The sequence below is a fragment of the Xiphias gladius genome, chromosome 3 (genome assembly GCF_016859285.1).
Source record: "Xiphias gladius isolate SHS-SW01 ecotype Sanya breed wild chromosome 3, ASM1685928v1, whole genome shotgun sequence".
Classification (NCBI taxonomy): domain Eukaryota; kingdom Metazoa; phylum Chordata; class Actinopteri; order Istiophoriformes; family Xiphiidae; genus Xiphias; species Xiphias gladius.
Genome location: NC_053402.1, coordinates 5,491,031 through 5,515,779, shown reverse-complemented (window position 1 = coordinate 5,515,779; position 24,749 = coordinate 5,491,031). Strand labels below are relative to the sequence as shown.

Sequence of the window (24,749 nt, the reverse complement as noted above, 5' to 3'; positions counted from 1 at the left end):
TATAGTTATACCTGGTGTCATTTTAGGGCGATTTAATGAAGGTTGAGCACAGTGAACGGCCATGCGTAATGACATTGCACTCTGGTGTGGCACTTCTCAGAGGCTGCAGATTTAACAACATATCAGTCCTGCTGCCTTCAGGTGCTGCAGGGATTTAATGAACTGAAGGAGAAACTTTTCATACAGTATAAAACAGCTGTGGACAGCAGATACTGTAAGAATCAAGAACAATCATAGATCAATGCAGACTAATCTGACTTTCCTGCTTTAAGTACATAAAATGTTATTTTATATGCAGACATTGGTTGGAGAGTTTTTAATTTAAATAATGTTTTTAAAAATCAATCTGTTGTTGCACCAAGTCTGCAGCAAGTATTTAGATTGAAACACATGCGTCCGATAAACTAGCCTACTTATATCAGTAACCTATGTGAAGCTTACAAAAACAAAGGGATGAGTATTTGTTTAAAGCAATAACAAATGGATGTGTAGTCCCTTTTTAACAAATAGATTTGATTATAGAGAGTTATATCACAGTTGTCTGTTCGACATGGACCCATTTCATTTAGTTTGATGGTTAAAGTTAGAGTAAAGGGGCTAGGGAATTAATTATGTCAATGAGTGTCCCCGTGGGGATAGTAGAACAAACGTGTGTGTGTGTGTGTGTGTGTGTGTGTGTGTGTGTGTGTGTGTGTGTGTGTGTGTGTGTGTGTGTGTGTGTGTGTGAGGCAAATTGTAAAGCACAGAAAAAGGGTTGGGGTGAGGAGGTGGATGTGAACACAGCAACACTGTTCGTGTTTTGGAAGTATTCATGGAGTCCTTTCCAACACTGCTGGTGCTTGAACCTCCTCCATTATTCAGAGACAGTTGTGGAAAGACACAGTGCTCTTGAATTGTGTCTCATTTAATCTAATTTGTCTCACTGCTGGGACCACTACAGACTTAATTCCCTTAACCTCCGTTATACTGGGCTGGAAGCAGAAATCTGAGACAGATATCCAAAAACCTGGCTGAAAAGACACACTGTCAGTAATATTAAGAAATACCTTGATAATACTGAGGGTGAAGGAAAACAGTTAAACTGTCTTTCTGTTGTTTTGGGGTTTTAGTGTTTTTTTTTTTTTAGTGGGAAACTTGACGAAATGGGATAAATTAAACTATGACCCTGTTCATACCTAGCATTAACATGTGTCTTGGGTGATCAGATCACAAGTGGACAGCTCTAAGTACGTCAGTTCACATCTGGCATTAGAATGCATCTCCAGATGCGTATCTAGTGACCACTTGGGATCAGATCTCACCTCCACGCTCTATATGCAAATAAACCCATACATCAATTCTGTTTGCGAAGACCAAATGTATTGTTTTTTTTTAACTGTCAGGAGGAGGCAATGCACTTCCTGGGGCCTAGACTGCCGGGAATTAAAAGAAGAAGAAGAAATCAAAACAATACAGACTTGGTCTTTTCCTTGGCATGTTCCAAACAAAACATATCGCCCAGGATCTTTGACGCACTCATAATGTATCTCTATGGACTCCGAAATTTTCAGATGTCATGGACAAAGCCAGCTCACGCGATTTTTCCGACTTGTATTTGTTTGTGAATGACTACGTACATCCGCTTACACAGAGGAAGTCAATTGAGTAGGTGGTCCTTCAATGTAGCCCAGGACAAATTCACATAAACATTGCTAAAAGAATTCGACCACCTGCGATTTTGGTCTGAGTGATTGGCTCTCAGTGCGTCCTCAATGCATCATGGGTGCATTCACATCTGTACTTACAGCTGTCCACTTGTGATCCGATCACCTAGGATGCATGTTAATGCCAGGTATGAACAGGGCCTATGTGAACATTAAAAACTAGTACTAGTTTGAAGTGTCAGTCCTTTCAACATCCCACTGCTGGTCTTGTGGGTCTGTCCCTCTGTGTCTGTCTTCAGGCCAGTGTGTCTTTGAAGAGGCTGAGAGTGTTTCTATCGCACGAGGAGCTGCAGGAACACAGTGTGGAGCACAAAGCAGTAGTAGGCTGTGAGTCTTTGTTTTTATCTTCTGCTTTCCTGTCTATTGCTATACTTGTTGAGCCTTCTGTCTTCTCTCAGAGATGTACAATCCCATGTTGTGCTGTCTATGTACAATTATTTGCATAAATATTTGGACAGTGACACAATTTTCATAATCTTACCTCTGTACACTACCACAGTAGATTTGAAAGGAAGCCATTAGGATGCGATTGAAGTCTAGACTTTCAGCTTTAATTCAACACTCCTAAGGAGAAGGTGTAACATTGTTAAAGACTACAATCAAGAGACACCTTTGTGAATATAAATACAGAGGATTTACCACAAAGTGCAAACCACTGTTAATATTCAGGAACAGAAAGACCAGATTAGATTTTGCCAGAAAACATCTAAAAAAAAAAAGCCTGCCCAGTTCTGGAACAAGGTTCTTTGGACAGATAAAACCAAGATTAACTTATACCTGAATAATGAGAAGAGAAGAGTACGGAGAAGGAAAGGAATGGCTTATGATTCAAAGCATACTACATCATCTGTCAAACAAGGTCTCGGCAGTGGTATAGCATGGGCATGTATGGCTGCCGTTGGAACTGGGTCACTGGTGTTTATTGATGATGTGACTGCTGATATAGGTAGCAGGATGAATTCTGAACTATATAGGGCTATACAGTCTGTTCAGCTTTAGTGAAATGCTGCAAAACTGATAGGATTGTGCTTCACAGTACAGATGGATAATGACCCAAAACATACTGCGAGAGCAACTCAAAGGGCTTCTCAAGGCAAAGAAATGGAATATTCTTCAATGACCAAGTCAGTCACCTGACCTGAACCCAACTGAGCATGCTTTTTACTTACTGAAGACAAAACTGAGGGCAGAAAGACCCACAAACAAGCAGCAACTGAAGGCGGCTGCAGTAAAGGCCTGGCAATGCATCTCAAGGGAGGAAACTCAGCAGTTCATGATGTCCATGAGTTCCAGACTTCAGGCAGTCATTGACTGCAAAGGATTTTCATCCAAGTATTAAAAATAATCCTTATATTCATAATTAGGTTAGTTGGTCCAAATAATTTTGAGCCTCTAAAAATGAGGGACTATAAAAATGGCAGTAATTCCTAAATGGTTAATGCAATATTTTTGTTAAACCCCTTGAATTAAAGCTGAAAGTCTACACTTCAATCATGTCTTGATGGCTTCGTTTCAAATCCATCGTGGTGTTGTACAGAGGCAAAATTCTTTTTTGTCACAAATTTGTCACAAATTTGACCCCTTCGTTTAACCCATCTGTAAGTACTGAAAACACCCACTAGTAGCAATGAGAACACAAACAAATACTAGGTGCAGTGAGCACACACACTTGGAGCACAGTGTTGCAGCGGGAGCAGTTGGGGGGTTAGGTGCCTTGCTCAAGGGCACTTCATCTATCGATGGTATTGGAAGGGAAAGCGCTCTCAATTCACTCCCCTCGCTTCTCTAACCTCTAGGCCATGGCTGCTGGAGGTCTTTCACATGCACTTTATTAATATATATCTTTTTTCTTCCCCCCAGCCCCGCACAGTATCTCCATAGTGGATGGAGTTTTCAGCTGGTCCAGAACTGAATCACCGACTCTAACGAGGTGTGTGTCATCTTTCCTCAGGAGGCTTTAGTGTATACACGTAAATAAAAAAATAAATACAGAAAAAAGCTTAATGTTCAAGATACAGGCTTGCACACACTACTTCATAAAAAAACTTTTGTCCATACTGAGCTCCCTTCCCAAAAAAATGTTAGTGCACGTGGTGGAGGACAAAATCCACTGTCCTCATTCTGTGTACAATTTCTGTCTAAAGTGCAGCTGAAACTGAAATGAGGCTTCAGCAGTCTGAGTTGGTCAAATCAAGTGGACATCTTCCATAGTTAGTCTTTTTAGTACAAAATAGCAGTACTTCTATTTTTTTCTGCTCATCTCTTTTCTCCCTAAAACTCACACAGAGCAACACACAAAATATTTCTTTTTTACTTCAGAATGTAACTATTAACAAGCTTAGAAACAATACATATTGATTCATAAGTACGCATGAGTTCTTTATTAAGAAAGGAACAGGATTATTCCTTAAATGAAAGTGAAGTGAGCTGAATCTCCCTGTGTGTGCAGGCTGAATATGTGTATCCCAGAAGGCTCTCTGGTGGCTGTAGTGGGACACGTGGGTTCAGGAAAGTCCTCGCTGCTGTCCGCCCTGCTCGGAGAGATGGACAAACTAGAGGGAACCGTGGCTGTCAAGGTGGCTGCTCTCACTCTTTAACTCAAACACACTGAAACAATACCTGCTGCTTTTCCAACATTTAGTAGTATCATGAGATTTCCAGGGCTCCAAGAAGCACTGAAAGACTCTTCACCCCTTACAATTCTTCATTTAGTGCTCTGTATCTCAGAGTCCAAAACATAGACAGAAATCACATTTAATCAGGCAAGAAAATGTACACATAATTGACACACATAGCAGCATGCGGAGAGAACACTAACCAGTGTTAATTTTAAAACCTGACTTTTACTGGAGTTTCCAGTCTGGTTTTTCTCAATAAAAGTTTAGTCGCGGTTTCATTGTACACTTTTAATTTCTATGTCTCCTAAACATTCTGAGGCTACAGCTATTGCCATATTTGATGGGTACAGTTACAGTGGTTACAACTGAGCCACTGTTACCTATTTGTACCAGACAGTAATACAACAGACTGACTCTCTGCAGTGAATCCTGTTGTTGTTCACAGACTCTGTTTGAACAGACCCGCTCTCCCTGTCTGTCCTCCCTGCTCATCCAGCATTAGCATTAGCATTAGCATTATAGCAGCTGCCTGTTGTCTCCTCTGCAGAGCAGCTGATCATCCAGAAGCTGATTCACTCATTCACTAAAATACTGTTCATTGTCTGGGTTTAGCTTGAGAGGAGAAGCTAAAATGTTAGATAACATTTAGAGGAAGATTTAACTTGTTGACTGCTGACATGAATCCTGGAACCCAATGTTACTCGTTCCGTCTGATAGCAACACTAAAGATAGCTGACTGAAAGTAACAGTAACTTTACATCCACATCCACAGAATAGTTTGTCTCAGCTGTTTTGTTGCTGCTTCCCGTCTAAGGCTCAGTGGATTGTAGAAGAATTTAGTCCATCAGAGAAACTTACTGACAGAGACAGAGCATTACTGAATGGAAAAAGCTTCTTATTAACCTTACTGCAACAGGTCAAACATATAATCAGCTTCTAAAGAGAAGATATTATTGGGTGCAGGAAAGTGTTTTACTGATCAGGAGCTACAGTGTGTGATTCAGCATCTTTGAATAAGACTATGCATTAAAACAATATTTTTTTAGTTTTTAGTTGTTGATTAAAACGGTAAAATATTTCAGTAGTTTCAAGTGTCAGAGGTTATTTTTGATGTAGTTTTAGCTCATTTTTATCCTACTGAAAATTGACTCTAACCAGACAGCAGCCAACAGGCTAATTTTGTAGTTTGGCCTGCACACAGAATTAAAGTTGACCAGCTCCCAGTGATGGTTGAGGGCAGTCAGAGTTGGTGGTACTGAGAAAGACACACTGTTTGTAATAACATCACACTTTTTTTTGTTTTGTTTTGTTTTGTTTTATTTTTCCATTAATGTGAGTGGCTAGGATAATTTCTGTCCAAAAACTGCATTACCTGTAGGCCGTGGGGAAATTAAATTAGAGTGGTTCATCCTTTGGGGGCAGGAATGTCCTCTGTCTGACTGCTCATCATAAACTACAGAACGCCATGAAATGTACAGTGTGTGTCACCCTGTAGGGTTCGGTGGCCTATGTTCCCCAGCAGGCCTGGATCCAGAATTCCACTCTGAGACACAACATAGTGTTCGGTCAGGAGAGGAGAGAGGCTTGGTATCATCGTGTGGTGGAAGCATGTGCCCTTCCGCCTGACCTGGAGATCCTTCCTGCTGGAGATGAGACAGAAATTGGAGAGAAGGTACCAACTGGTGGCCACACAGTCCATTTATCTGCAGAGTGGAACAAATGTAGAGTACTGTTTGAAGCTGTCACTTTTAAAACCTTGTGATAGATGAATAGGTAGAAAGCTCCACAGCTGACTGCAGTTTTTCTTCAAAACATCATCATGAAGTAAAATACTTTTTATGAAAGCTCCTCGACTGTAAGTTTATTGTATTTTTTTCATACCTCCAAAGTTTGATATCACATATATTGTTTTGATTGTTTAATAATCACTGAGCTTTTTCAAGTATAAATTAAGTTTGAGATTAGGACATTTTTGTCTAAAATGAACAGGGTCAGGCCTAACACAAGGAATCTTCAACCTGCTGTTTCCTGTATGTTTTCAACCCCCTGAAGAAAGGACCTCCTAGTTTTGACTAACTTGATCTCTTTTAACCTTTGCTAGAGACAAGTTTATAAAATGCTGACTGTATACAGTTTAAAAACACACATAGACATGAGCCAAGACACAACAGTCTTTAAAAGATAAATTAGCCTTGCCTTGTTTCTATCTGTCTTTATCTCTGTGTGTCTCTCCTATATACAGGGAGTGAATCTGTCCGGAGGTCAGAAGCAGAGGGTGAGCCTGGCCAGGGCTGTCTACTGTGACCGGGCTGTCTACCTGCTGGATGATCCGCTGTCTGCTGTTGATGCTCATGTAGGAAAACACATTTTTGATCAAGTCATTGGCCCACAGGGACTGCTGAAGGACAAGGTGTGTATGATTTCAAGCTTAACCAACCTAAAGCACCAGATGGAAGTTCATTGTATAGTAATGTCACATACTTTCAATCTGCTGCTTATAGGTAATTGACTGATCAATGTTGTTGTATGAACATAGATTAAACAACAAAAAAAGTGTTATAAGGTTTGGCAAATGAAAAACCCAACGTGAAAACTACAGAAAGTACAGAGAACCAAATGCTCCTGGAGAAAAAATATGTGTGCAAAATGACAGCTATGGAATAACAAAACTGATAGAAAACTATCTCATCAATATCCAACATTACAGAAAATCATTTATGTCTGTAGGGTTTCACCATGGTTTCAGCCACTCATTCAGTGGCTGTTAGAACCATTCTAAAGAAAGGGTTCTGTTAGAACCACTCTCAATAAACAGCCACTAACTGAGTGAAGAGGCTTGAGCGCTGGAATATTTTCACCACCTGCTCAGCCTCCAGATAATAGAAATTAATAGTAATTAGATGTTATCATCTAATGTGTTTGATATCAGATATACTGACTTTCTTTCAAAAACATAACCACATGATACCTGTCATTTGTAACAATTTGATTCTATTTCTTTCTTTTTAAACAATTAATCAATTAAGGGAATAAACAACATAATGCCAAAGCAGGTCCAAAGGGAAGATCTGACAAACTACAGTCATTTCTGTAGGCAATCTAAACGGCAGTCCTAATCGCATTGGCAAAGTGGTCATAGAGGTCATGTTTAGGGTCGTTGATTATCTTATCTGCCTTTTTGAAGGTTTGTTCAGTACTAAGCTGTGCTATTGGTATTTGTGTTTTGCCAATATTTTTAGAGCTGATGTTAACAACAGTTTGCAGTTCAGTTCTTGTCCTTTTGAAAAAGGGAAGTAAACCAGCCAATGACTGAAAAAGTTAAAATACCTTTGATAAAGGAGGAATAAAACATGGTCATTAATCTCTGATTTGATCCAAAGGAGTTAAGTTTACGTTGGCAATGCAGACACTGCTGAGCCTTTTTCAAAATCACCTCTGTATTTTCACTGAATCTCAATCTGTCACCAAACACAGTTCCCAAGTATCTGTAGGTCTGTACAATCTCTGCTATGAATGACTGTTGGAAGACTGTCTTTGTTTTGTTGAGATGATCATTTTAGTTTTGGATACATTTCAATCTAAGAAAGATCTGTTGCACTAGTCCATGAACTTTTGCATAATGGGTCCATGTGATTGATCTGACTGAATAAGAAGAGACATAATAACACTGTGGTCAGCAAATGTAACAATATGGTGATTTTTATATTTACCATGACAGTCAACTTTCTCCTGGGTTTCTGTTGCTAGTGATGTTAATGCTGTTGGAATTACAGTGTCCAAAAGTCTGAGACCACTTGAATTGGAAAGTGGTCTCAGACTTTTGGACACTGTAATTCCAACAGCATTAACACTTTTGGACACCACTGTACGTTAGAACTCTCTTGGGGCCTCATTTGTAAGTGTTGCTTACATACAAAACAGGGCCTGAAAGAAGCATATGCCATTTCCCACACAAAAGTTGGGATCCATAAGAAATAAATAAATAACTGAAGCCAGATTGTAGAAATGAATGATGCCTCTCACACATTTAATTTCACTTTATATCACGTTACTTAAAAATCTATTTATCATAAATACTAAAACCAGCAGTGTCATTTGTGCTTATGATAGTGTGCCATAACTATTCCATGAGCACCTCTCAATTGTAAAAGATAGAAGCCAACTCTAATCTCAAATCAAATTCCGCTCAATATTTCATCAGCGCTTTCTCAACATCACATTCCCTACCCCTGGAGCGCAGAGGAGAGGGCCGGACTATATGCTACTCACACTTGTGTTCAGTGGAGTGCCTCGCAGATGTTGAAATGCTAGGTTGATACTAGGGTGTGGCAGGTGGCAGGATTCAGGAAAGTCTGGCTTGCCTTTTGCTGATATTAGGCGTGAATATACTGAGTCCTTTTCAACTCGACCCCGTTAACTAAGTTAACTGATTAAATTATCATCATTGGTTTTAGAAATCCAAGATAACATCAAATAGCATCAAAGAATTGCAGAAGAGAGTGTCAATAGTTTTAATAATTTCTTCTATTACTGTGCATATATCACCAAGTATGATTTTAGTTTTCACATAGTTTTTGTGTGTAAAATTGCTGCAGTGAACACGACTGTGCTGTCAGTCACACAGAGGGCACTGGAGACATTACGGTGGCTGCCACACACTCTGCCTTCTACCTCACCCCACACCATCTAGATTCATAATCTTAATTATCATACTTCATGTATGTGTCTGTAGCCTATAGGTGCTTACCAAAAGGTGAGCTTCGCTGTGTCTGAGCCTCCGCTGGTCAGTCCATTCTCTGACGGTGTGTAACAAGGCGTTCAACGCAACCCCCTCCGCATCAGATCACTTTGTTTAATCGTGTAAATTCGTTGCATTAACAGCTACTGCAGCCCTCGGCCAGATGTGAAGAATTTCTTACTTATTTTCATAATAAAATTACAGACATGAAAGCCAATTTTGTTCAACAGAGGCATTCGTTCATCCATTTTAAACATGCGGTCATACAACCCCTCTTTAAAAAAAATCAAACCTGAACCCTGCTGTTCCAGCTATCTCCAGCTATCCATCCCTAAATTGCCATGTTTATCACAGGTAGAAAAACATATTTTTATAACTACCTTTTTAAATAATAATACCATTTGACATGAATTCCAAACAGGCTTTATTTTACATGCAGTAAAAAGACAGCTCTCCATAAAGTGACTTAAGGACCTTCTTTTAAATGCAGATGAAGGGATCTGTTTAGAAATGTCGCCTTCGATGCAAAAGATCATGAAATTCTTTTAAATTGTTTGAAGGATTAGGTAGGACTCTCACTTCCAGCTCTTAACTGGTTTAAATCTTATCCGTATAACAGAACCTTTTCAGTACTCCTTGGTAGCTCCTCCTCCTCCTTGGTTTACATCACTTGTCATGTGCCAGAAAGCTCCATTCTGGGTCCAGTCTTTCTCTCACTTTATATGCTTCCATCGGGTCACATCATGCCAAAACATAACATGTCAGTTCACTGTTACAGAGATGGCACCTAGTTACATAAACCTGTCATACCTAATGACCCTAATAGCATTGTCCCCCTGCATAATTGTTTAACTGAAGCCTACGAGTGGATGAATCAAAACTACCTGCAGCTCAAAAATAGTAAAACAGAGGTCTTACTAATTGCTCCACACTGTGCAATCGAAGTGCTCAAACATTAGCTGGGTTCTCCTGCTCCCTATGCCACACACCATATTTGAATCTTTGAAGAGCAGGTCAAGAGAGTTGTTCAAGCTTCTTTCCTACAATTAAGAATCGTCTGCAATAGAAATATATATACAATACATTTTCTTTCCTCCAGTGATATGGTGAAGATCATACACGCTTTTATTTTTTCCAGACTTGACAGTTGCAACTCTTTGTATTCCTGCCTCTGTCAAAAGCAGCTTTCACCGCTGCTACTGGTTCAGAATTCAGCTGCCTGAATTCAGCTGCCTGAATTCTGGTTTTATTCGACATTAACAAAAGGGACCACATAACTCATGGCCTAGCATCGCTGCACTGGTTTTGTCTGCATTTTAGAACTGATGAAAATTTTATTACTTACTTTTAAAATAGAACTTGGATGGCCACCACAGTATATAATAGATCTCTTAACATCCTATGGGCCTCAACCTGGTCTTAGATCATCTTTATCAGTCACCACTTTTTGTTCCCAGGTCCACCTTTTTTTTCTGTCAGGGCCCCCCAAAAAAATTAGATTATCAACATCTGTGTCCACTTTTGACAAGCATTTAAAAACCGTGTATTTTAAAAATGATGGTATTTTTATAATGCCCCAATGTCATGTCTGTCTGTATGTGCACATACTGTATGTATATGTGCATATGTGTGGTGAGGCAAGTGTACGAAGATATAGTTATGCTCCTGTGTGTGTGTGTATATATACACATTTATGTACTGTATATACAAATTTATGATTTAAGATTAATTGATATTCATCTATCAGGAGATATCAGCCGATATTCAGTATTAAAGAACTCAGAAATGGATTTCAGGCAAAAAAAAAATGCTTGGGACAGAGTGTGTCAGTCTGTTCAAGAGAGTTTAGGTTTTTGATATGTGTGCATGGTAACACCGTAGTTTTAAAGGTTTTTGAATGACTATAATAGTGCTGACACGAAATAATTTACTGACTTTAAAATGGTACAGAAATCACTTTTTTCATATAAGCATGTTATATGTGTGTGGCTGTGTGCAGACTCGTGTGCTGGTGACCCATGGGCTAAGCTACCTACCCCAGGTCAACCTGATCCTGGTGATGGTGGAGGGAGAGGTCACAGAGATGGGCTCCTACCAGCAGCTCATGGCCACAGATGGAGCCTTTGCTGAGTTCCTGCGAACATACACTGCTGTCGACCACACTGCCAACAATGGTTAGGCACACTGCATTTTACACAACCACAATGATTGTATGTTCTGGCTGCCAGGTGGAAATTTAAATATACAGCATTATAAAGTATTATTTAATTTTCCTTCATCACACCAAGGATTAACTGCAATACTGAGAAAGAGGAAACCCGCTCCATGAACACTGATTATGTTTTGCACTTTAGTTGTTTGCTGAAGTGGTTGCAGATAATGTTTCGTGATCAGTCCTTTGTTATAACGTTTTTTGGTTCCTCCCTGCATTTAGAATCTGTGCCAAAGAGTGGAACCAAAGGAACAGAGAATGGCAGTGCAACTGCTCTTGTTGGGTGAGTGAAACTGGACAATAATGGAGCTCTATAATGCAGAGGAATAAGATTTAGAAGTGGTTTTAGACCTTTACTCTGATCTATGTCTCACCACAAACAATTATCGTGGAGGTCTACAGAGAATTCCATGGACTTCGTGTTTTTGTGTTTGTCCTGACATGCAGTGGATGCATATTCACAGTTGTGTGCCTTTCTAAAGTATGTCCCATCAATTCAATTTGCCACAGGTCAACTCTAATCAAGTTCTAAACACATCTCAAGGATATTTGAAGTAAATAGGAACCACCTGACAATAGCTTTGTGTACCACAGCAAAGGGTCTGAATAGTTTTGTAAAGAGATTTCAGTTTTAAATGCCTAAAAACATGATTTCATGTACCATGGGTTCCAGAAGTCCGAGACCACTTTCCCATTGGTCTGTATATGTATTTTTTTTTACCTCAGAGAACATTGTAAGTATGAGATAATTAGTAATCACCCTAGATTCTCTTTAATCACTTGTACGTGCCTCATACATAAATGTTTACTTCATCATGATAAAGTTGTTTATCGTTTTAGGTCTCCTGTTTCTTTTTATTGCTCCATGTGTAAGCAGAACTCAAGGTGTCAGCAGTGTCTCCAAGCTGTCCCAGGTGGGCAAGGAGGGCATGGAGCTGAGCAAGAAGGCCAAGAACCCTGACGTGGGCAAGCTGACAGAGGCTGACAAGGCCAGCATGGGACAGGTAGAGACTTTATATGCTGAATCAATTCAGAGCAATTAATTCATCATTGTACATCCCAGGTGCAGTATGTGATGGTCCCAACCACAGCCTGATCCCAGCTGGCCTCCTCTCCCTGCCCAGGTCAAGCTGTCTGTATTCTGGGCCTATTTGAAAGCCATCGGGGTGCTTCTGTCCTGCATCAGTCTGCTGCTGTTCCTTGCCCATCACCTAGTCTCCCTCTTGTCCAACTACTGGCTGAGCCTGTGGACCGACGACCCCATGGTTAATGGCACTCAGCCTGATAGACTGATGAGACTAGGGGTGTATGGTGCTCTTGGCCTATCCCAGGGTAAGGAGGGGTAACAGGAGGGAGAAGCAGATACACAATAAGGAAATAAAAACAAGAACTAAACTATTCCTTGAGACAAGAACCTTTTGGGAATTAAAAAATTTGAAAAGAATCATTCTGCCACACCAGAACATTATGAACATTTTTTTTATGGTTTCCTCTTCTGTCATTCCCACTGAACAAATACCCATGCATTCTAACAAGATACTGAACCAGGAAACAAAATCTCAAAACGAATCAGGTATTTATCTGTCCATGTCTGTAGTTTCACAAACTGCAGCATTGTGGTGATGCAGTTTTGAGACAACCTGCTATTGCATCATATCAGTTGCAGCATCCATCCCTGACAGGTTTACAGTGGCAGTCGTGACAATCATGACTTGAGTCATGAATTTATTGACTTTAGACTCCGCTTGACCAATTAAAAAAAAGACACCAGTGAATTGTTACTGCACTTGAGCTTTAGCCTGACTTCAGATGACTTGATATCCTCCTCAAAATGAAAGATAAAATATGATGTTATAAAAAGGGGGTGAAGCCAATTGACCTTTGATTTTCCTGACAGCAGATATAATATAAATCAGCCAATTACACTGCACAAGCAGGAGGGAGAGGTTTGACTGGCAAAGCAGTCCAGTAGACAGAGAAATAATAACTTTATTTATTTTTTTTATTACTCAAAACTTGTAGGACTTGTTTTTAATTTGACTGAAAGTGCAGCTAATTTGTGTCTCTCAGTGAGCTCAAGTGACACTTTTTCAAACGCAGCAGTTCAAGAGAAACTTGTGTGTAACTTCTAAGGTAGAGCAGGGTGTGTTTCAGACCTCAGAGTGTAGATGTGTGTGTTTGACATTTTTACAGCATATTCAGACAAACCATCTTACCCTACAAACCCCACTGCTATTTTGCAGGTGTAGCAGTCTTTGGTTACTCCCTCTCCATGTCCATCGGGGGCATCCTGGCGTCACGGTTCCTGCACCGGTCCATGCTGTATGATGTCCTACGCTCACCTATGTCCTTCTTTGAGCGAACCCCCAGTGGCAACCTGGTCAACCGCTTTGCCAAGGAGATTGACACCATTGACTCAGTGATCCCCAGCATTATTAAGATGTTCATGGGCTCTATGTTCAATGTGTTGGGTGCTTGTGTTATCATCCTTATTGCTACACCGCTGGTAGCTATCATCATTCCTGTTCTCGGTTTTCTCTACTTTTTTGTGCAGGTTAGTTGGAAATTTTCATAAGGTCAGACAACTGCTTTTTTTCCTTACTTTCATAAATTTTCTATACATTTTGGTCCTCTAAACATGGGGGACTGTGTGTAAAAAGGTCTACAGTTCCCACATTGTTCATCTGATGTGAATGTAAACTGTCACTGTCCTAAAACTTGTAGCTGTACTGTATTTAATTCTGACTGGTTAATCAATGTGATTGCAGTTGTCAGACATGTCTTTCCTTCTTCTGTTCAGAGGTTTTATGTGGCATCATCTCGTCAGCTGAAGCGTCTGGAGTCAGTCAGTCGTTCACCCATCTACACCCACTTCAACGAAACACTGCTGGGCACCTCCGTCATCCGAGCCTTTGGTGAACAGGATCGCTTCATCTGTGAGAGTGACAAGCGGGTGGACCACAACCAGAAGGCTTACTACCCCAGTATAGTGGCAAACAGGTCAGGGGCACTGTTAAGACTCACTCTTACTATGCTCAGTGCCTGTTGCAACAGAATATAGTCTTTTTTGAAGAAAAGAGAAAAATGAGCAGATTACTTTAAGAGTACTTTTGATGTCCCCAAGTAATGTACCCTCTTCAGTTGCACTGAATTTGCTACTTAGTTGCTACAATAGTCTTTCCTTGTTGTGTCAATGAATCTGTGTTTGTGTAGGTGGTTGGCAGTCCGCCTGGAGTTTGTAGGAAACTGCATCGTGTCATTTGCTGCTTTGTTTGCTGTCATAGCTCGAGAGAGCCTCAGTCCAGGCATCATGGGCCTATCTATCTCTTATGCCCTCCAGGTAAACACCCAAACTCAAACCTGTGTTACCTAAGTTATGGGTTAGAAACCACTCTATCCTATAGGGTGCTTTGTTCCCAGATCAGCACCCTCTTGGTGGTCCACTTCATACCCACACTGAGAGGGGCTGAACAACTGGAGGATAGGAGTAACCTCTAAAATGTTGGATGACAGTGCTACCAATAACTAATGACTTAACCTTTTCATTCACCTCAGAGCTCAGAGACAAACAGCCAGTTCACTATAAGGAGTTTCACCTGTCAATAACTGTGTTCATTCTTTAAATCAATTCCTCACATTATTTATGTGATTTGATATTTATCAAAAGCCTTTGTAATTTTTTCTGATTTTTTTTCCTCAAAGAAAAGCTCATTCTTTTTCTGAGATAATTTCTGAGTTTGAGATCTGATTGCCAATAACAATTAACACACATGAAACTAAATTTAAGTAGGGTCCAATTGCCAAGGAAACCTATTCAGTGAAGTCTGTTGATCATCCAAAGTAAGTGGGATTTAAAAAAAGAAATTCTGCTTATGAGATCTATTCCAAAATAATGTTTTTAATGCCATTGTACTGGGGTGGAGGCAGAAATCTGAGAGATTTCAAAACCTGGACATTTGAAACCAAAACTATGTAAGGGGATAAATGCAACCAGTGGTAGGAGAGAATATATGTTCTTTTTCTTTCTTGTTTGAACTGACCATATAAGTTAGAGGTTTGCTGTCCCCTGTCCCATGTGCAGCTGACTGCCTCTCTGACCTGGCTGGTGAGGATGTCCTCTGATGTGGAGACCAACATAGTGGCTGTGGAGAAAGTGACAGAGTACAGTGAAACAGAGAAAGAGGTACACAAAAAAACAAACATTCCAAAAGTCAAACCCCTTTAAGAACCAGAATTACTTATGTGTTTTTAGAGGGAAGATTTACTTTAGTCCTTCATGGTGCTGGATTTGGACTGGGGTTTAGGATTAAAGGTGCAGGAAACTTGATTTAGAATCCTGTTTTTTTCCATATCTATATGTAGGTATACAGATAATATACTGTGAAAACCAGTTGAAGTTACAGAAAACAAATAACTACAAAGTTTAGTCAGACTATTCACACTGAAGTCTAGATACCAGGATGGTGTTTCAATTACGTGCAAATAAAGTAATGATCATGACCTCAAAGCCTTACACATCAAACACATACACATACTGTGGGTTGTTATGGGAATAGACAGACATCGGACACAGTGTAAACTTACAGGAAACTTGATGTAGAGTCACACTTCTACTGTGTCTATATATATGAATACAGGTGATGTTCTGTGTAATGCAGATAAAGTTTCAGAAAACATCAAATAATCACGAATAAACCAAATATGAAGTTTATGATGAACACTGATGGTAAGTATCAGTGAAGCTGAAAAGTAAGACTGGCTTCTGCCTCACATTCACCAAATCACATCAACAGCCACATTAATGACGCAACAAGGTGTGTATCACTGAATGTGTGTCTGAGGCTGCAGGACAGAAGGAAAAGTTAATTAAAAAAATAACATCAGGCTGAAAGCAGTGAGACACTGCTTTGGGGGAAACTTTAGCACGTGTTTCTCCTCTAACTGCGGTCAGCATCACTCATGGCTGTGGTTGGCTGTGGTCAGAAGTGTGGTCTCGTACACATATAACCACCCCTAACACTGATGTCACTTCCACATCACTGCGGCCAGCTAAGAAGTTAACCCGGCATAGGTAGCAGTATAGGCAGCAGCTGTGGTAGGTCCAGGTCCAATGTTCAAACACCCAGCTCTGAACCAAAGTGAAGTAAAGAAACAACCTGGGGGCAGTTAACAGCGTTTGATGACATTTTGTAAGATCTGACACTTGTAAGGTTAGAACTGATCCCACAGGAAATGGGAACAGATTGTGAAAGTCTTAAACACTGAGACCACAACTAGTCACTCAAGATGCATTTGAATTCCAACCCGTATCCATCTCAGCTGGATCTACACTAGTCAGTCCTTTAACGATAAATGTATTTTAGTGACATCAGTGCATATATTTCATTTCTCATGCTGGTTGATACAGTTTGACCATTTGGAGATTCTGTACTGGACTGTGTGCTGATTATTTGGTTGAACTGCTGCTTATAGGCTGCAACTGATTGTTGTAGCTATTCCCTGTTAAATTATCTGGCAATCCAACAATTCATTTATTGACAGTAGGCACTGTTTTCATAGTGGTTAAATCTTAAATATAACTTTGAGGTACTTTTTCATGTTCTGCCACTTCATACTTTGACCGCACCACATTGAAGACATTTACTACATATTACCTTTATATTTGTGTTATTGTCACTAGTTACTTTTCAGTTAGAATTTTTCAAACAAAACATACGATCATCTTATAAAACATCCAAATAGAATATAATGTAAGATATCAAGATAAACTACCCAGCCAAATAGAAAGCAGTTAAAATGAGCTCCACCTTGATGAGCTAAAACATTCAAATGCTTCTGACTCATTACTGTTCGTGTGCTTATTTAAATATGTATCCTCTGACCACCAGGCAGAGTGGAAACACGAGCCCTCCAGCCTTCCCCAAGGGTGGCCATCCAACGGCTGCATAGACATCAGAGGCTTTGGCCTGCGCTACCGCCATGATCTGGACCTGGCCATTCGCAACATCACCATCAGCATTAACGGAGGAGAGAAGGTCTGGCGTTACATCACTACACTGGAGGCAGTGTTTGACTTTTTGATTGTGGCTGAACTGATGCACGATTGTGTGTACTGTGTGTGACTGTGTATGTGCGTTAAACCTGTGTTGATGTATGTGTGTCTACAGTATGTCTCTGGCTTGTAATATTTGCTACTACATTTATCAATAAGGTGGGGATTGTTGGGCGCACTGGAGCAGGGAAGTCATCCCTAACGCTGGGGCTGTTCCGGATCATCGAGGGAGCCGAGGGCCACATCTTTATTGATGGGGTAGACATTGCTGAACTGGGCCTCCATGAGCTCCGCTCCAGAATCACCATCATTCCACAGGTCAGTGCAGAGAGGACACAAGAGAACATTAAGTGAAATGACAGCTGAATGGTCCAGGGATGGAAATGAATGCTGGCCCAGGGGGCATTTTGAAAAATGTCATTATGGCCACTAGATACCACACCAGTTGTTCAGCCTATGTTAAGTATGTCCATTTGTAGATCACACACAGATGATACGGTCCACTGTGTGCCTTGTGTAGTTTTATTGTCACTAGGGGCAGATGGAGATGTAGCTTCAGTTCCTGTGAAGGTTTCGTCGGCAGCACACTTCTAAGGAGATGGGGCACAACTAACTTATCCCTCGTCTCAGAAATCCAGACAGCAGTCGGTGTCATGATGTGATCCACTGACATACGACTCTCTCCCTCCTCCTCAGGACCCAGTTCTGTTTTCTGGCTCTCTGAGGATGAACCTGGATCCTTTTGACAAATACTCTGATGAGGAAATATGGCGGGCTCTGGAGTTCTCCCATCTCAAGAACTTTGTGTCCGGCCTGCCCGACAAACTCAGTCATGAGTGTAGTGAAGGAGGAGAGAACCTCAGGTATAACTGCTTTATATACTGTCATGCAAACTTAATTTACCTCAACTGCAGAGAAAAGTCTTCTGTCCAACAGCAGTCAAAATCACCACTTTGATGACAACACTTTCTCCCTATAACACTAACACTGCTCTTACTCACTAATTTATTCCGCTTCTACTTTGCTGTTTTTGGCTGGACTGCAACAGTGGGGCCAGCCCTATAAATGCGAATGTCCGTGACTGACCGACTGACAATAAAGTTACACCATTGGTCAGCCGACTGCCACGATGGAGAGCTGAGGATACACCATTGCTTGTCCGGCCAAGTGTTGGACTTTCCCCATTGGCAATGGTTTTTCAAAATGAATTGGAGCAAGTGATTTCTATTGCAACATCATGGAGCGTTTACAGACAGTGTAACAAACTTAGCGCTTTGGTCACTAGATTTACAGAGTTGTCATATCCCCTCAGTGACTTTTGTTCACAAAAGCACCTAGCAACAAATCTAGAGACTTTCTGAACCAACCTTAGCTGCCTTCCTTAGAAGACAGCCGCCAGTATTGCCCCACAACTGCGTGGTCAGGCTTTCACTTCAGAAGCAGACCTCTCTATGTATCTCATTCAATTGACTGTACAGCAGCCACATAGACGTTAACTGTCTTTTTGAGTGATCATTTTACAAGTAAATATAGCCAAAATAACAGCAGTTGTTTTTAACCTATGTGTATGTTGATTTTGTCAGATGGCGTCATGGCTATAAAATTAGGATTTAGGCAGTGCAGAGCAGCAGCTTGGAAATTGCTTGGAAGTGACTGCTGGCTAACATGTAGTCTTAATGAGCCATGTTTCAGTCACTATTTCATACATGTTCCGTTGTCTAACAACAGAAACAGAAAAACATGTAAATGAGAAAAGCTTTATTGGGAATTCAGCTGTATTAAATTACTGTATATGTGAGCAAGGAGAGTAGGAGAGGAGCAAACACATACAAACCAGACAGAAGAAGCAGCACTAGGAGTAAGTGCGATTGGAAAGAATTTGCATGGAGTATTTAGGAACTGGCTTTTAGTTAATGCAGAAAATGGCCATTATTGGAAGAGCAGCCTTACAGACTATACATAACTTTCAGTAAAGCCCCCCACAAAGCTTCACATACCCTGGAATCAGTCATCCATATTGTATGTCTAAAGAAAGTGGTACACCACTACATAGTTCATATCTCTCTCGCACAATCTTTGTACAGCTTGTCCTGCTCTCTGACATCCAGACTCCAATGTACACTGAAATCTTGCATCAACACGTAAACATGCTCTAGTAGGTGGACAGCTGGGCCTTTCATAGGTCTGAAAAGGTCTAGCCAGAGGACCAGTGGCCATCTTACCTCAGGCTGAAATGGACCCATCCATTTAAAAAAAAAAAAAAAAAAAAACTGATAACGAACAGCGAGAACCTGGACTTGAGCCCAAACACACCTTAGGAGTTAAGTTTAAGTAAGTGATGTACTAGCTTTGGGTTGTTAAAACACTTCTCCCTTTTTTCCTTTCAGTGTGGGTCAGCGGCAGCTGCTGTGCCTGGCCAGAGCTCTGCTAAGGAAGACCAAGATCCTGGTTCTAGACGAGGCCACAGCAGCTGTGGATATGGAGACAGACAATCTGATCCAGTCCACCATCCGCTCTCAGTTTGAGGACTGCACCGTCCTGACAATAGCTCATCGCCTTAACACCATCATGGATTACACCAGGTACTGTGTATATACACACACACGCAACACACACACACACACACACACACACACACACACACACACACACACGCAATGGTTTGACACATAAATACCTACATATTTCTGAGTGTGTGTACCAGTTTATACTGCCAACAATGGTCATTCTGTTATCTTAGTATCATGGCATTGTCATTTCATTATAGTTCTTTGTTAGCTTTTTTCTAATCTAAAGATAACAAATGGATTCTAATGTCATCTGGAGATACCAAACAGTAGTTTGTCATTATCTTGAGATACGTTGTGTGTATACCTGCACACAACAGGTGCATGAGGCAGATTTGAGGCTTTAGTACGAGCAGATGTAGAGGTAGTTATTGTAGACATATTGTAGAAGAAGTGGTAGTACTGTTACTTTTTTGTGCCACTTGAACAGAAAGATTTTAATCCGTTTTCTGTCTTCGCCAGGGTCCTGGTGTTGGACAAGGGAGAGATGGCAGAGTTTGACTCCCCCTCTAATCTCATCGCTCAAAGAGGAGCCTTTTACAGGATGGCCAAGGACGCTGGGCTGGTCTGAAGTGGGAGCTGTCTCACTTTGTCCAGCTGCTACTCTGAGCCACTCCCAGCTCTTTTGGCTCCTGAAATGGAGGTCCAGAGTTAGAGTGAGAGGGAGTTAAAGTAGGAACTTGTTTGATCATTCAAGCAAGGGTGCTGATGAGAACAAGGGATTTGGTTTTACCTGCTCCACCCTAAACTTCCATCCTCATTGAACTACAGATTTCTTCCTGTTAGCCCAGATCATGTCTATGTACCCTGGTTTCTTCCTGTCCCTTCATGGTCTTTCACTACTGTTTCTGCCATGGAAGTTCTAACAAAGGATGTAGAACTTGGCTTTTAATTTGACAGAGTAATGTACCAGTGATGGAACAGTGTCTCGTGAACAGTGTACTTCTGGTTGTGGTAGCCAGAGCTGAGGTCAGTAGAGGACAAAAAGACTGTTGTCTGGTAAGTATGAAATCATTAGTGCTAAATACTTCCCTCAGATAGACCAGTTGTTTTGAAGGGCAAGTTTGAGAAGACAGTGGGAGACGCTGCTCCCACAGACAACACATAAAGTGGACTTCTGACTGTTCCTATTGTCCTCACAAACAGAACAACAAATATTAAGTGAGATTAAGTGAATTAAGTTAAATTCTTGCCTCACACCTGCTTTGTCCTAATTCCATAGTTCATACTAGTTACAGTTAATACTGTTCTCTTTACTAACTTATGTAGTTTGCTGTTTGTTACCGTTAATGTTTAAGAAATCAAAAATACTTTACAGGAAATTATGCAGTATGCAGATGGTACTCAGTTTAAAGGGAAAGGCTGGCAGTATTGTAACATTCTAAATATCCCCAGACCTATCTGTAAAGCCAAATGGACTCAGATTCTGCTTTACTTTAGTAAGGAGTCTGAAACTGAGACACACCTAATCTTTTGAGGTTGTAGCTAGCTAAGCTAGCTGATGCAAGACAGTTCATTTGGTTTGTTTAGCTGAATGTAAGATCATCAGGAATGATTCTTCTGAGAGACGAGTGTTGTTTCCCACTTTCAGTTTTACTTTCAGAGCATCATGAGGAGGGGGTGGAATTGTTTGGAACAACAGCAGGTGTCCCAGCTGATTGGTCAGAAACATCAGCAACACTGGTGATGTCAAAGGCCATATAAAAATCCCAGGCCACATATAAACCACAATAAATCTACAAAACGTACAAACTGTAGGAATCTGTCAGACAGATCACATTTGACTGTTACTTTACATGCAGCATTGATTATTTATTGTGCATTTGTGTTCAGCAGCAGCTAAATTGTGTTCATTCAAGCTGCTGGTTCAGTCAGAGGTTCCACTCAGGTAGTAAATCCTTTGGAGCGGAAGTGTTTTGAGTACACAAAACAATACCTTGTTGTTACAGTAAGTATGCAGTTTCAACAAAATGATTTAGAGTGTTACAAGGCAACTATTAGACTTTCTGTTCTCTTTGGTGTGCAGCCTTGGCTGTATGCAGATGAACTCTAATGAGGTCACACAGTACTGAGCATTAACAAAATGGACATTGTAATCTTTCCTGCTTCACTTTGTTAAATGTAGACATTACATATCTCTTAATTGTTTACAGCCAATAAGTCATGCTTCACACAAACAAATGTGTGCAAAGTCTCACTTGAGCTCTGACAACAGTTTTCAAAATGATTTGACCAGTTATATTTATTTGCATTGCTGTATTTCTGTTAGCAAGTTGCTGTGTTATCTTATTGAATAAAGCAGAAATGTAGAAATTAAATGCATGTGTTCTGATGAACACCAATATTATAACCCAGTAAGAGTAATAATTTGTAGTTACTATCTAGTGTTTAGGCAAACATTCATCATACAAAGAACTCTGAGTACACTTGCCTACAAGTGGCAAGTTATTTTTTGTCTGTTGTTATTCTTCACAGAGGAGGCAAGATATACATGCAAGGAGTTGTATAAACCTCTTTATAAAGACATTAGTGCTTTGCTTTGCCGTCATCAACCACAACTACACAAGTGTCGTCATGTTTCTACCAGAAATGCTCTCTTGTGGGATAGATAACCTGTACATACAAAAAAACATTTAGTGTGCACAGGAAACTGTAGTTTAAAGAGCGCAACACAAAGTTTGTAGTGCACATTGTTTCTAATGGGCACTAGAAACATTGTGGATATTTTTTGTGCATGTAACTTCAGGGGCTCTGAAGGTATTTTAATCAGTTTAGTTAAAGTGAAAAACGATTCGGAAATTAATTTTCCAAGCACTACCTATTGGTAACACCTTCCATGCAAGCTGTTAATAGTATGAAAATACAGGAATATTTAGGCTGATGAGGTCATTCACCATTAATATCACGTGTTACCAGCAAACTCTCCAAACTTAACATACTGATGTTGCATGGGATGTGTTTGTTTTTTCTTTGTGGAACTGCAGAAGATGTATTACTTAAGATTAGGGCCAAATGAAAAATTAAGAGTTATGCATTCAGAGAAAAGACAGATTTGTTTAGATTAAGATTGGAATGAAAAAAAAAAGTCAATTTCAAAATTGAAGTTGAAACATGCAGATCTATGGAGGACATTTATTTTGATTTGTTTTTTTTCTCAAAATACAGATTCAACTCCAATGACTCAAAAGTGTCTTTCACATGCCCCTAATCCTCCTGTAGAAAGTTTGACGTAATATTCACAGATAGTGGCATATTGTGTGTGAGTTCATTGCCATAAATAGTCTGTTCCTCTGGGGACAGAACAGTATGGATTCCTGTGTCAGTGCTGGTCAGTCTGGTTGGTTAGTGTGAGGGTACCGGATGGTAGGACCTATGTTACCACGTCATCATTATGGCTCGACTTTAACATCAGTATACCCATGTATATGCAGCTGTGGGACATTAGGGCTAAACCAAGACTCTCTTCTCTGTTGAAAAGCTGATTGTAGCTACTGCCAGTGTTCTTTGGGAACATTGTCTTTGCTGTAAAAGTTCTGCTTTAGGTAGAAATTAGTTTGAAAAGCAGTTGTCTCAGTACATGATGAAAAGCATCTGGAGATTGAATAAAGCATATTTGTGTTACATATTTATGATTAGAAAGTGAACATTTTATGTTTTATCTATACACTTCTTTGTTTGTGTAATCAGTTTTAAAATAAAACCAAATTAATATCTAAAAACAATAATCGTATTTTTTTGTTAATTTTCTGGTAAGATTTCACTTTTCTATAACATTAAATTAGCAGATAAAATTCCATTTTAAAATCTTTAAAATATTGACACACCAGGTCAGATGACAGCAAGCGGATATTCAGTTTGCTAAACTAAACATACCTAAATAGTATTTAGTTCTAATCATTTCATTTTTAGATGGTATATTTCTAACATCTTAAAATTAAAGAGAGCCTTCTTTTAAGTAGACCAATAACATAATGGAAACTAAAGCCTGAAACAGAAAACAAATAAGTCATGAAGTGGAATAGGAAAGGCCAATGGCAGAACAAAGTCAAATTTAAAATCCTTTTTAAAATGGATTTGCAATTCCATGTTAAAAACCAATCATTAGATCATCATCAAAAGAAGGAATACAGAAAATGGCAAATTTAATGATCATTTATTATGTTTCCACTTTGTGTTTGTTAATGCATTATGTGCCAGCAACATCAAGACCACCTCTAAGAATCTTGGTGTTCTTTCTGACCAGCATTTGAACTTTTAACCTCATATTACCAAGCTCATTCAGTTTTGTTTCTTTCAGTTGAGAAATATTGCCGAAATCAAACCTATACTATCAGCCAAAAACTTGGAATTTTAGCACATAACTTAATCTTTTCTCATTTAGATTACTGCAACTCCCTCTTTTCTTGCATTACTCAGTCCTCTCTAGCCCATCAACAGCTGGTCCAAAATGCTGCAGCTAGGCTGTTAACAAAAAGTAGCTGTTGGTCCCACATCACCCAAATCGTTGCCTTCCTTTATTGAGTTCCAGTAATATATAGAATTGATTTTAAAAATTGTATTAATTACTTACAAGGCCCTACATGGCCTGGCCCCTGCTTATATAGCAGAGATGTTGAGCCTTTATTCTAGTGGTTGGCCTCTCCAATCATCTGATCAAGGCCTTTTATCTGTTCCCTGTTCCTATTTAAAATCCAGAGGTGACCATGCTTTTGAGTTTGTAGCTCCCAAACTCTGGAAATCTGTTTAATCTGTTTGTTTTTTTAAAGTCTGCTGAAAACTCTCTATGGGTCAGCCTTTTTCGTAAATAGTATATATTTCCCCTTAGTTTTGGTTGATTTTGGATATGTGCTTTAATTAAT

The 24,749-nt window shown here is 39.9% G+C and overlaps 1 protein-coding gene across 6 annotated transcripts in view; it reads left to right on the top strand.

The window, feature by feature from the left end:
- The window catches only part of abcc1 (ATP-binding cassette, sub-family C (CFTR/MRP), member 1), a 43,231-nt gene extending 18,489 nt beyond the window's left edge, over positions 1 to 24,742 (top strand). For 3 of the 6 annotated variants that reach the window (XM_040124109.1, XM_040124106.1, XM_040124105.1), the window contains exons 14-31: positions 1,943 to 2,030; positions 3,564 to 3,633; positions 4,153 to 4,279; positions 5,817 to 5,993; positions 6,564 to 6,731; positions 11,059 to 11,233; positions 11,494 to 11,554; positions 12,146 to 12,275; positions 12,396 to 12,603; positions 13,515 to 13,825; positions 14,072 to 14,271; positions 14,485 to 14,611; positions 15,353 to 15,454; positions 17,160 to 17,306; positions 17,483 to 17,641; positions 18,020 to 18,186; positions 19,711 to 19,905; positions 20,353 to 24,742. In XM_040124109.1, the coding sequence (XP_039980043.1) occupies positions 1,943 to 2,030; positions 3,564 to 3,633; positions 4,153 to 4,279; positions 5,817 to 5,993; positions 6,564 to 6,731; positions 11,059 to 11,233; positions 11,494 to 11,554; positions 12,146 to 12,275; positions 12,396 to 12,603; positions 13,515 to 13,825; positions 14,072 to 14,271; positions 14,485 to 14,611; positions 15,353 to 15,454; positions 17,160 to 17,306; positions 17,483 to 17,641; positions 18,020 to 18,186; positions 19,711 to 19,905; positions 20,353 to 20,461 (2,721 nt within the window). In that variant the 3' untranslated portion in view covers positions 20,462 to 24,742. The remainder of the gene's footprint in view (positions 1 to 1,942; positions 2,031 to 3,563; positions 3,634 to 4,152; positions 4,280 to 5,816; positions 5,994 to 6,563; positions 6,732 to 11,058; positions 11,234 to 11,493; positions 11,555 to 12,145; positions 12,276 to 12,395; positions 12,604 to 13,514; positions 13,826 to 14,071; positions 14,272 to 14,484; positions 14,612 to 15,352; positions 15,455 to 17,159; positions 17,307 to 17,482; positions 17,642 to 18,019; positions 18,187 to 19,710; positions 19,906 to 20,352) is intronic. The other 3 variants (XM_040124108.1, XM_040124107.1, XM_040124110.1) reach the window with 2 other exon arrangements.
- Positions 24,743 to 24,749: the final 7 nt, after the last annotated feature.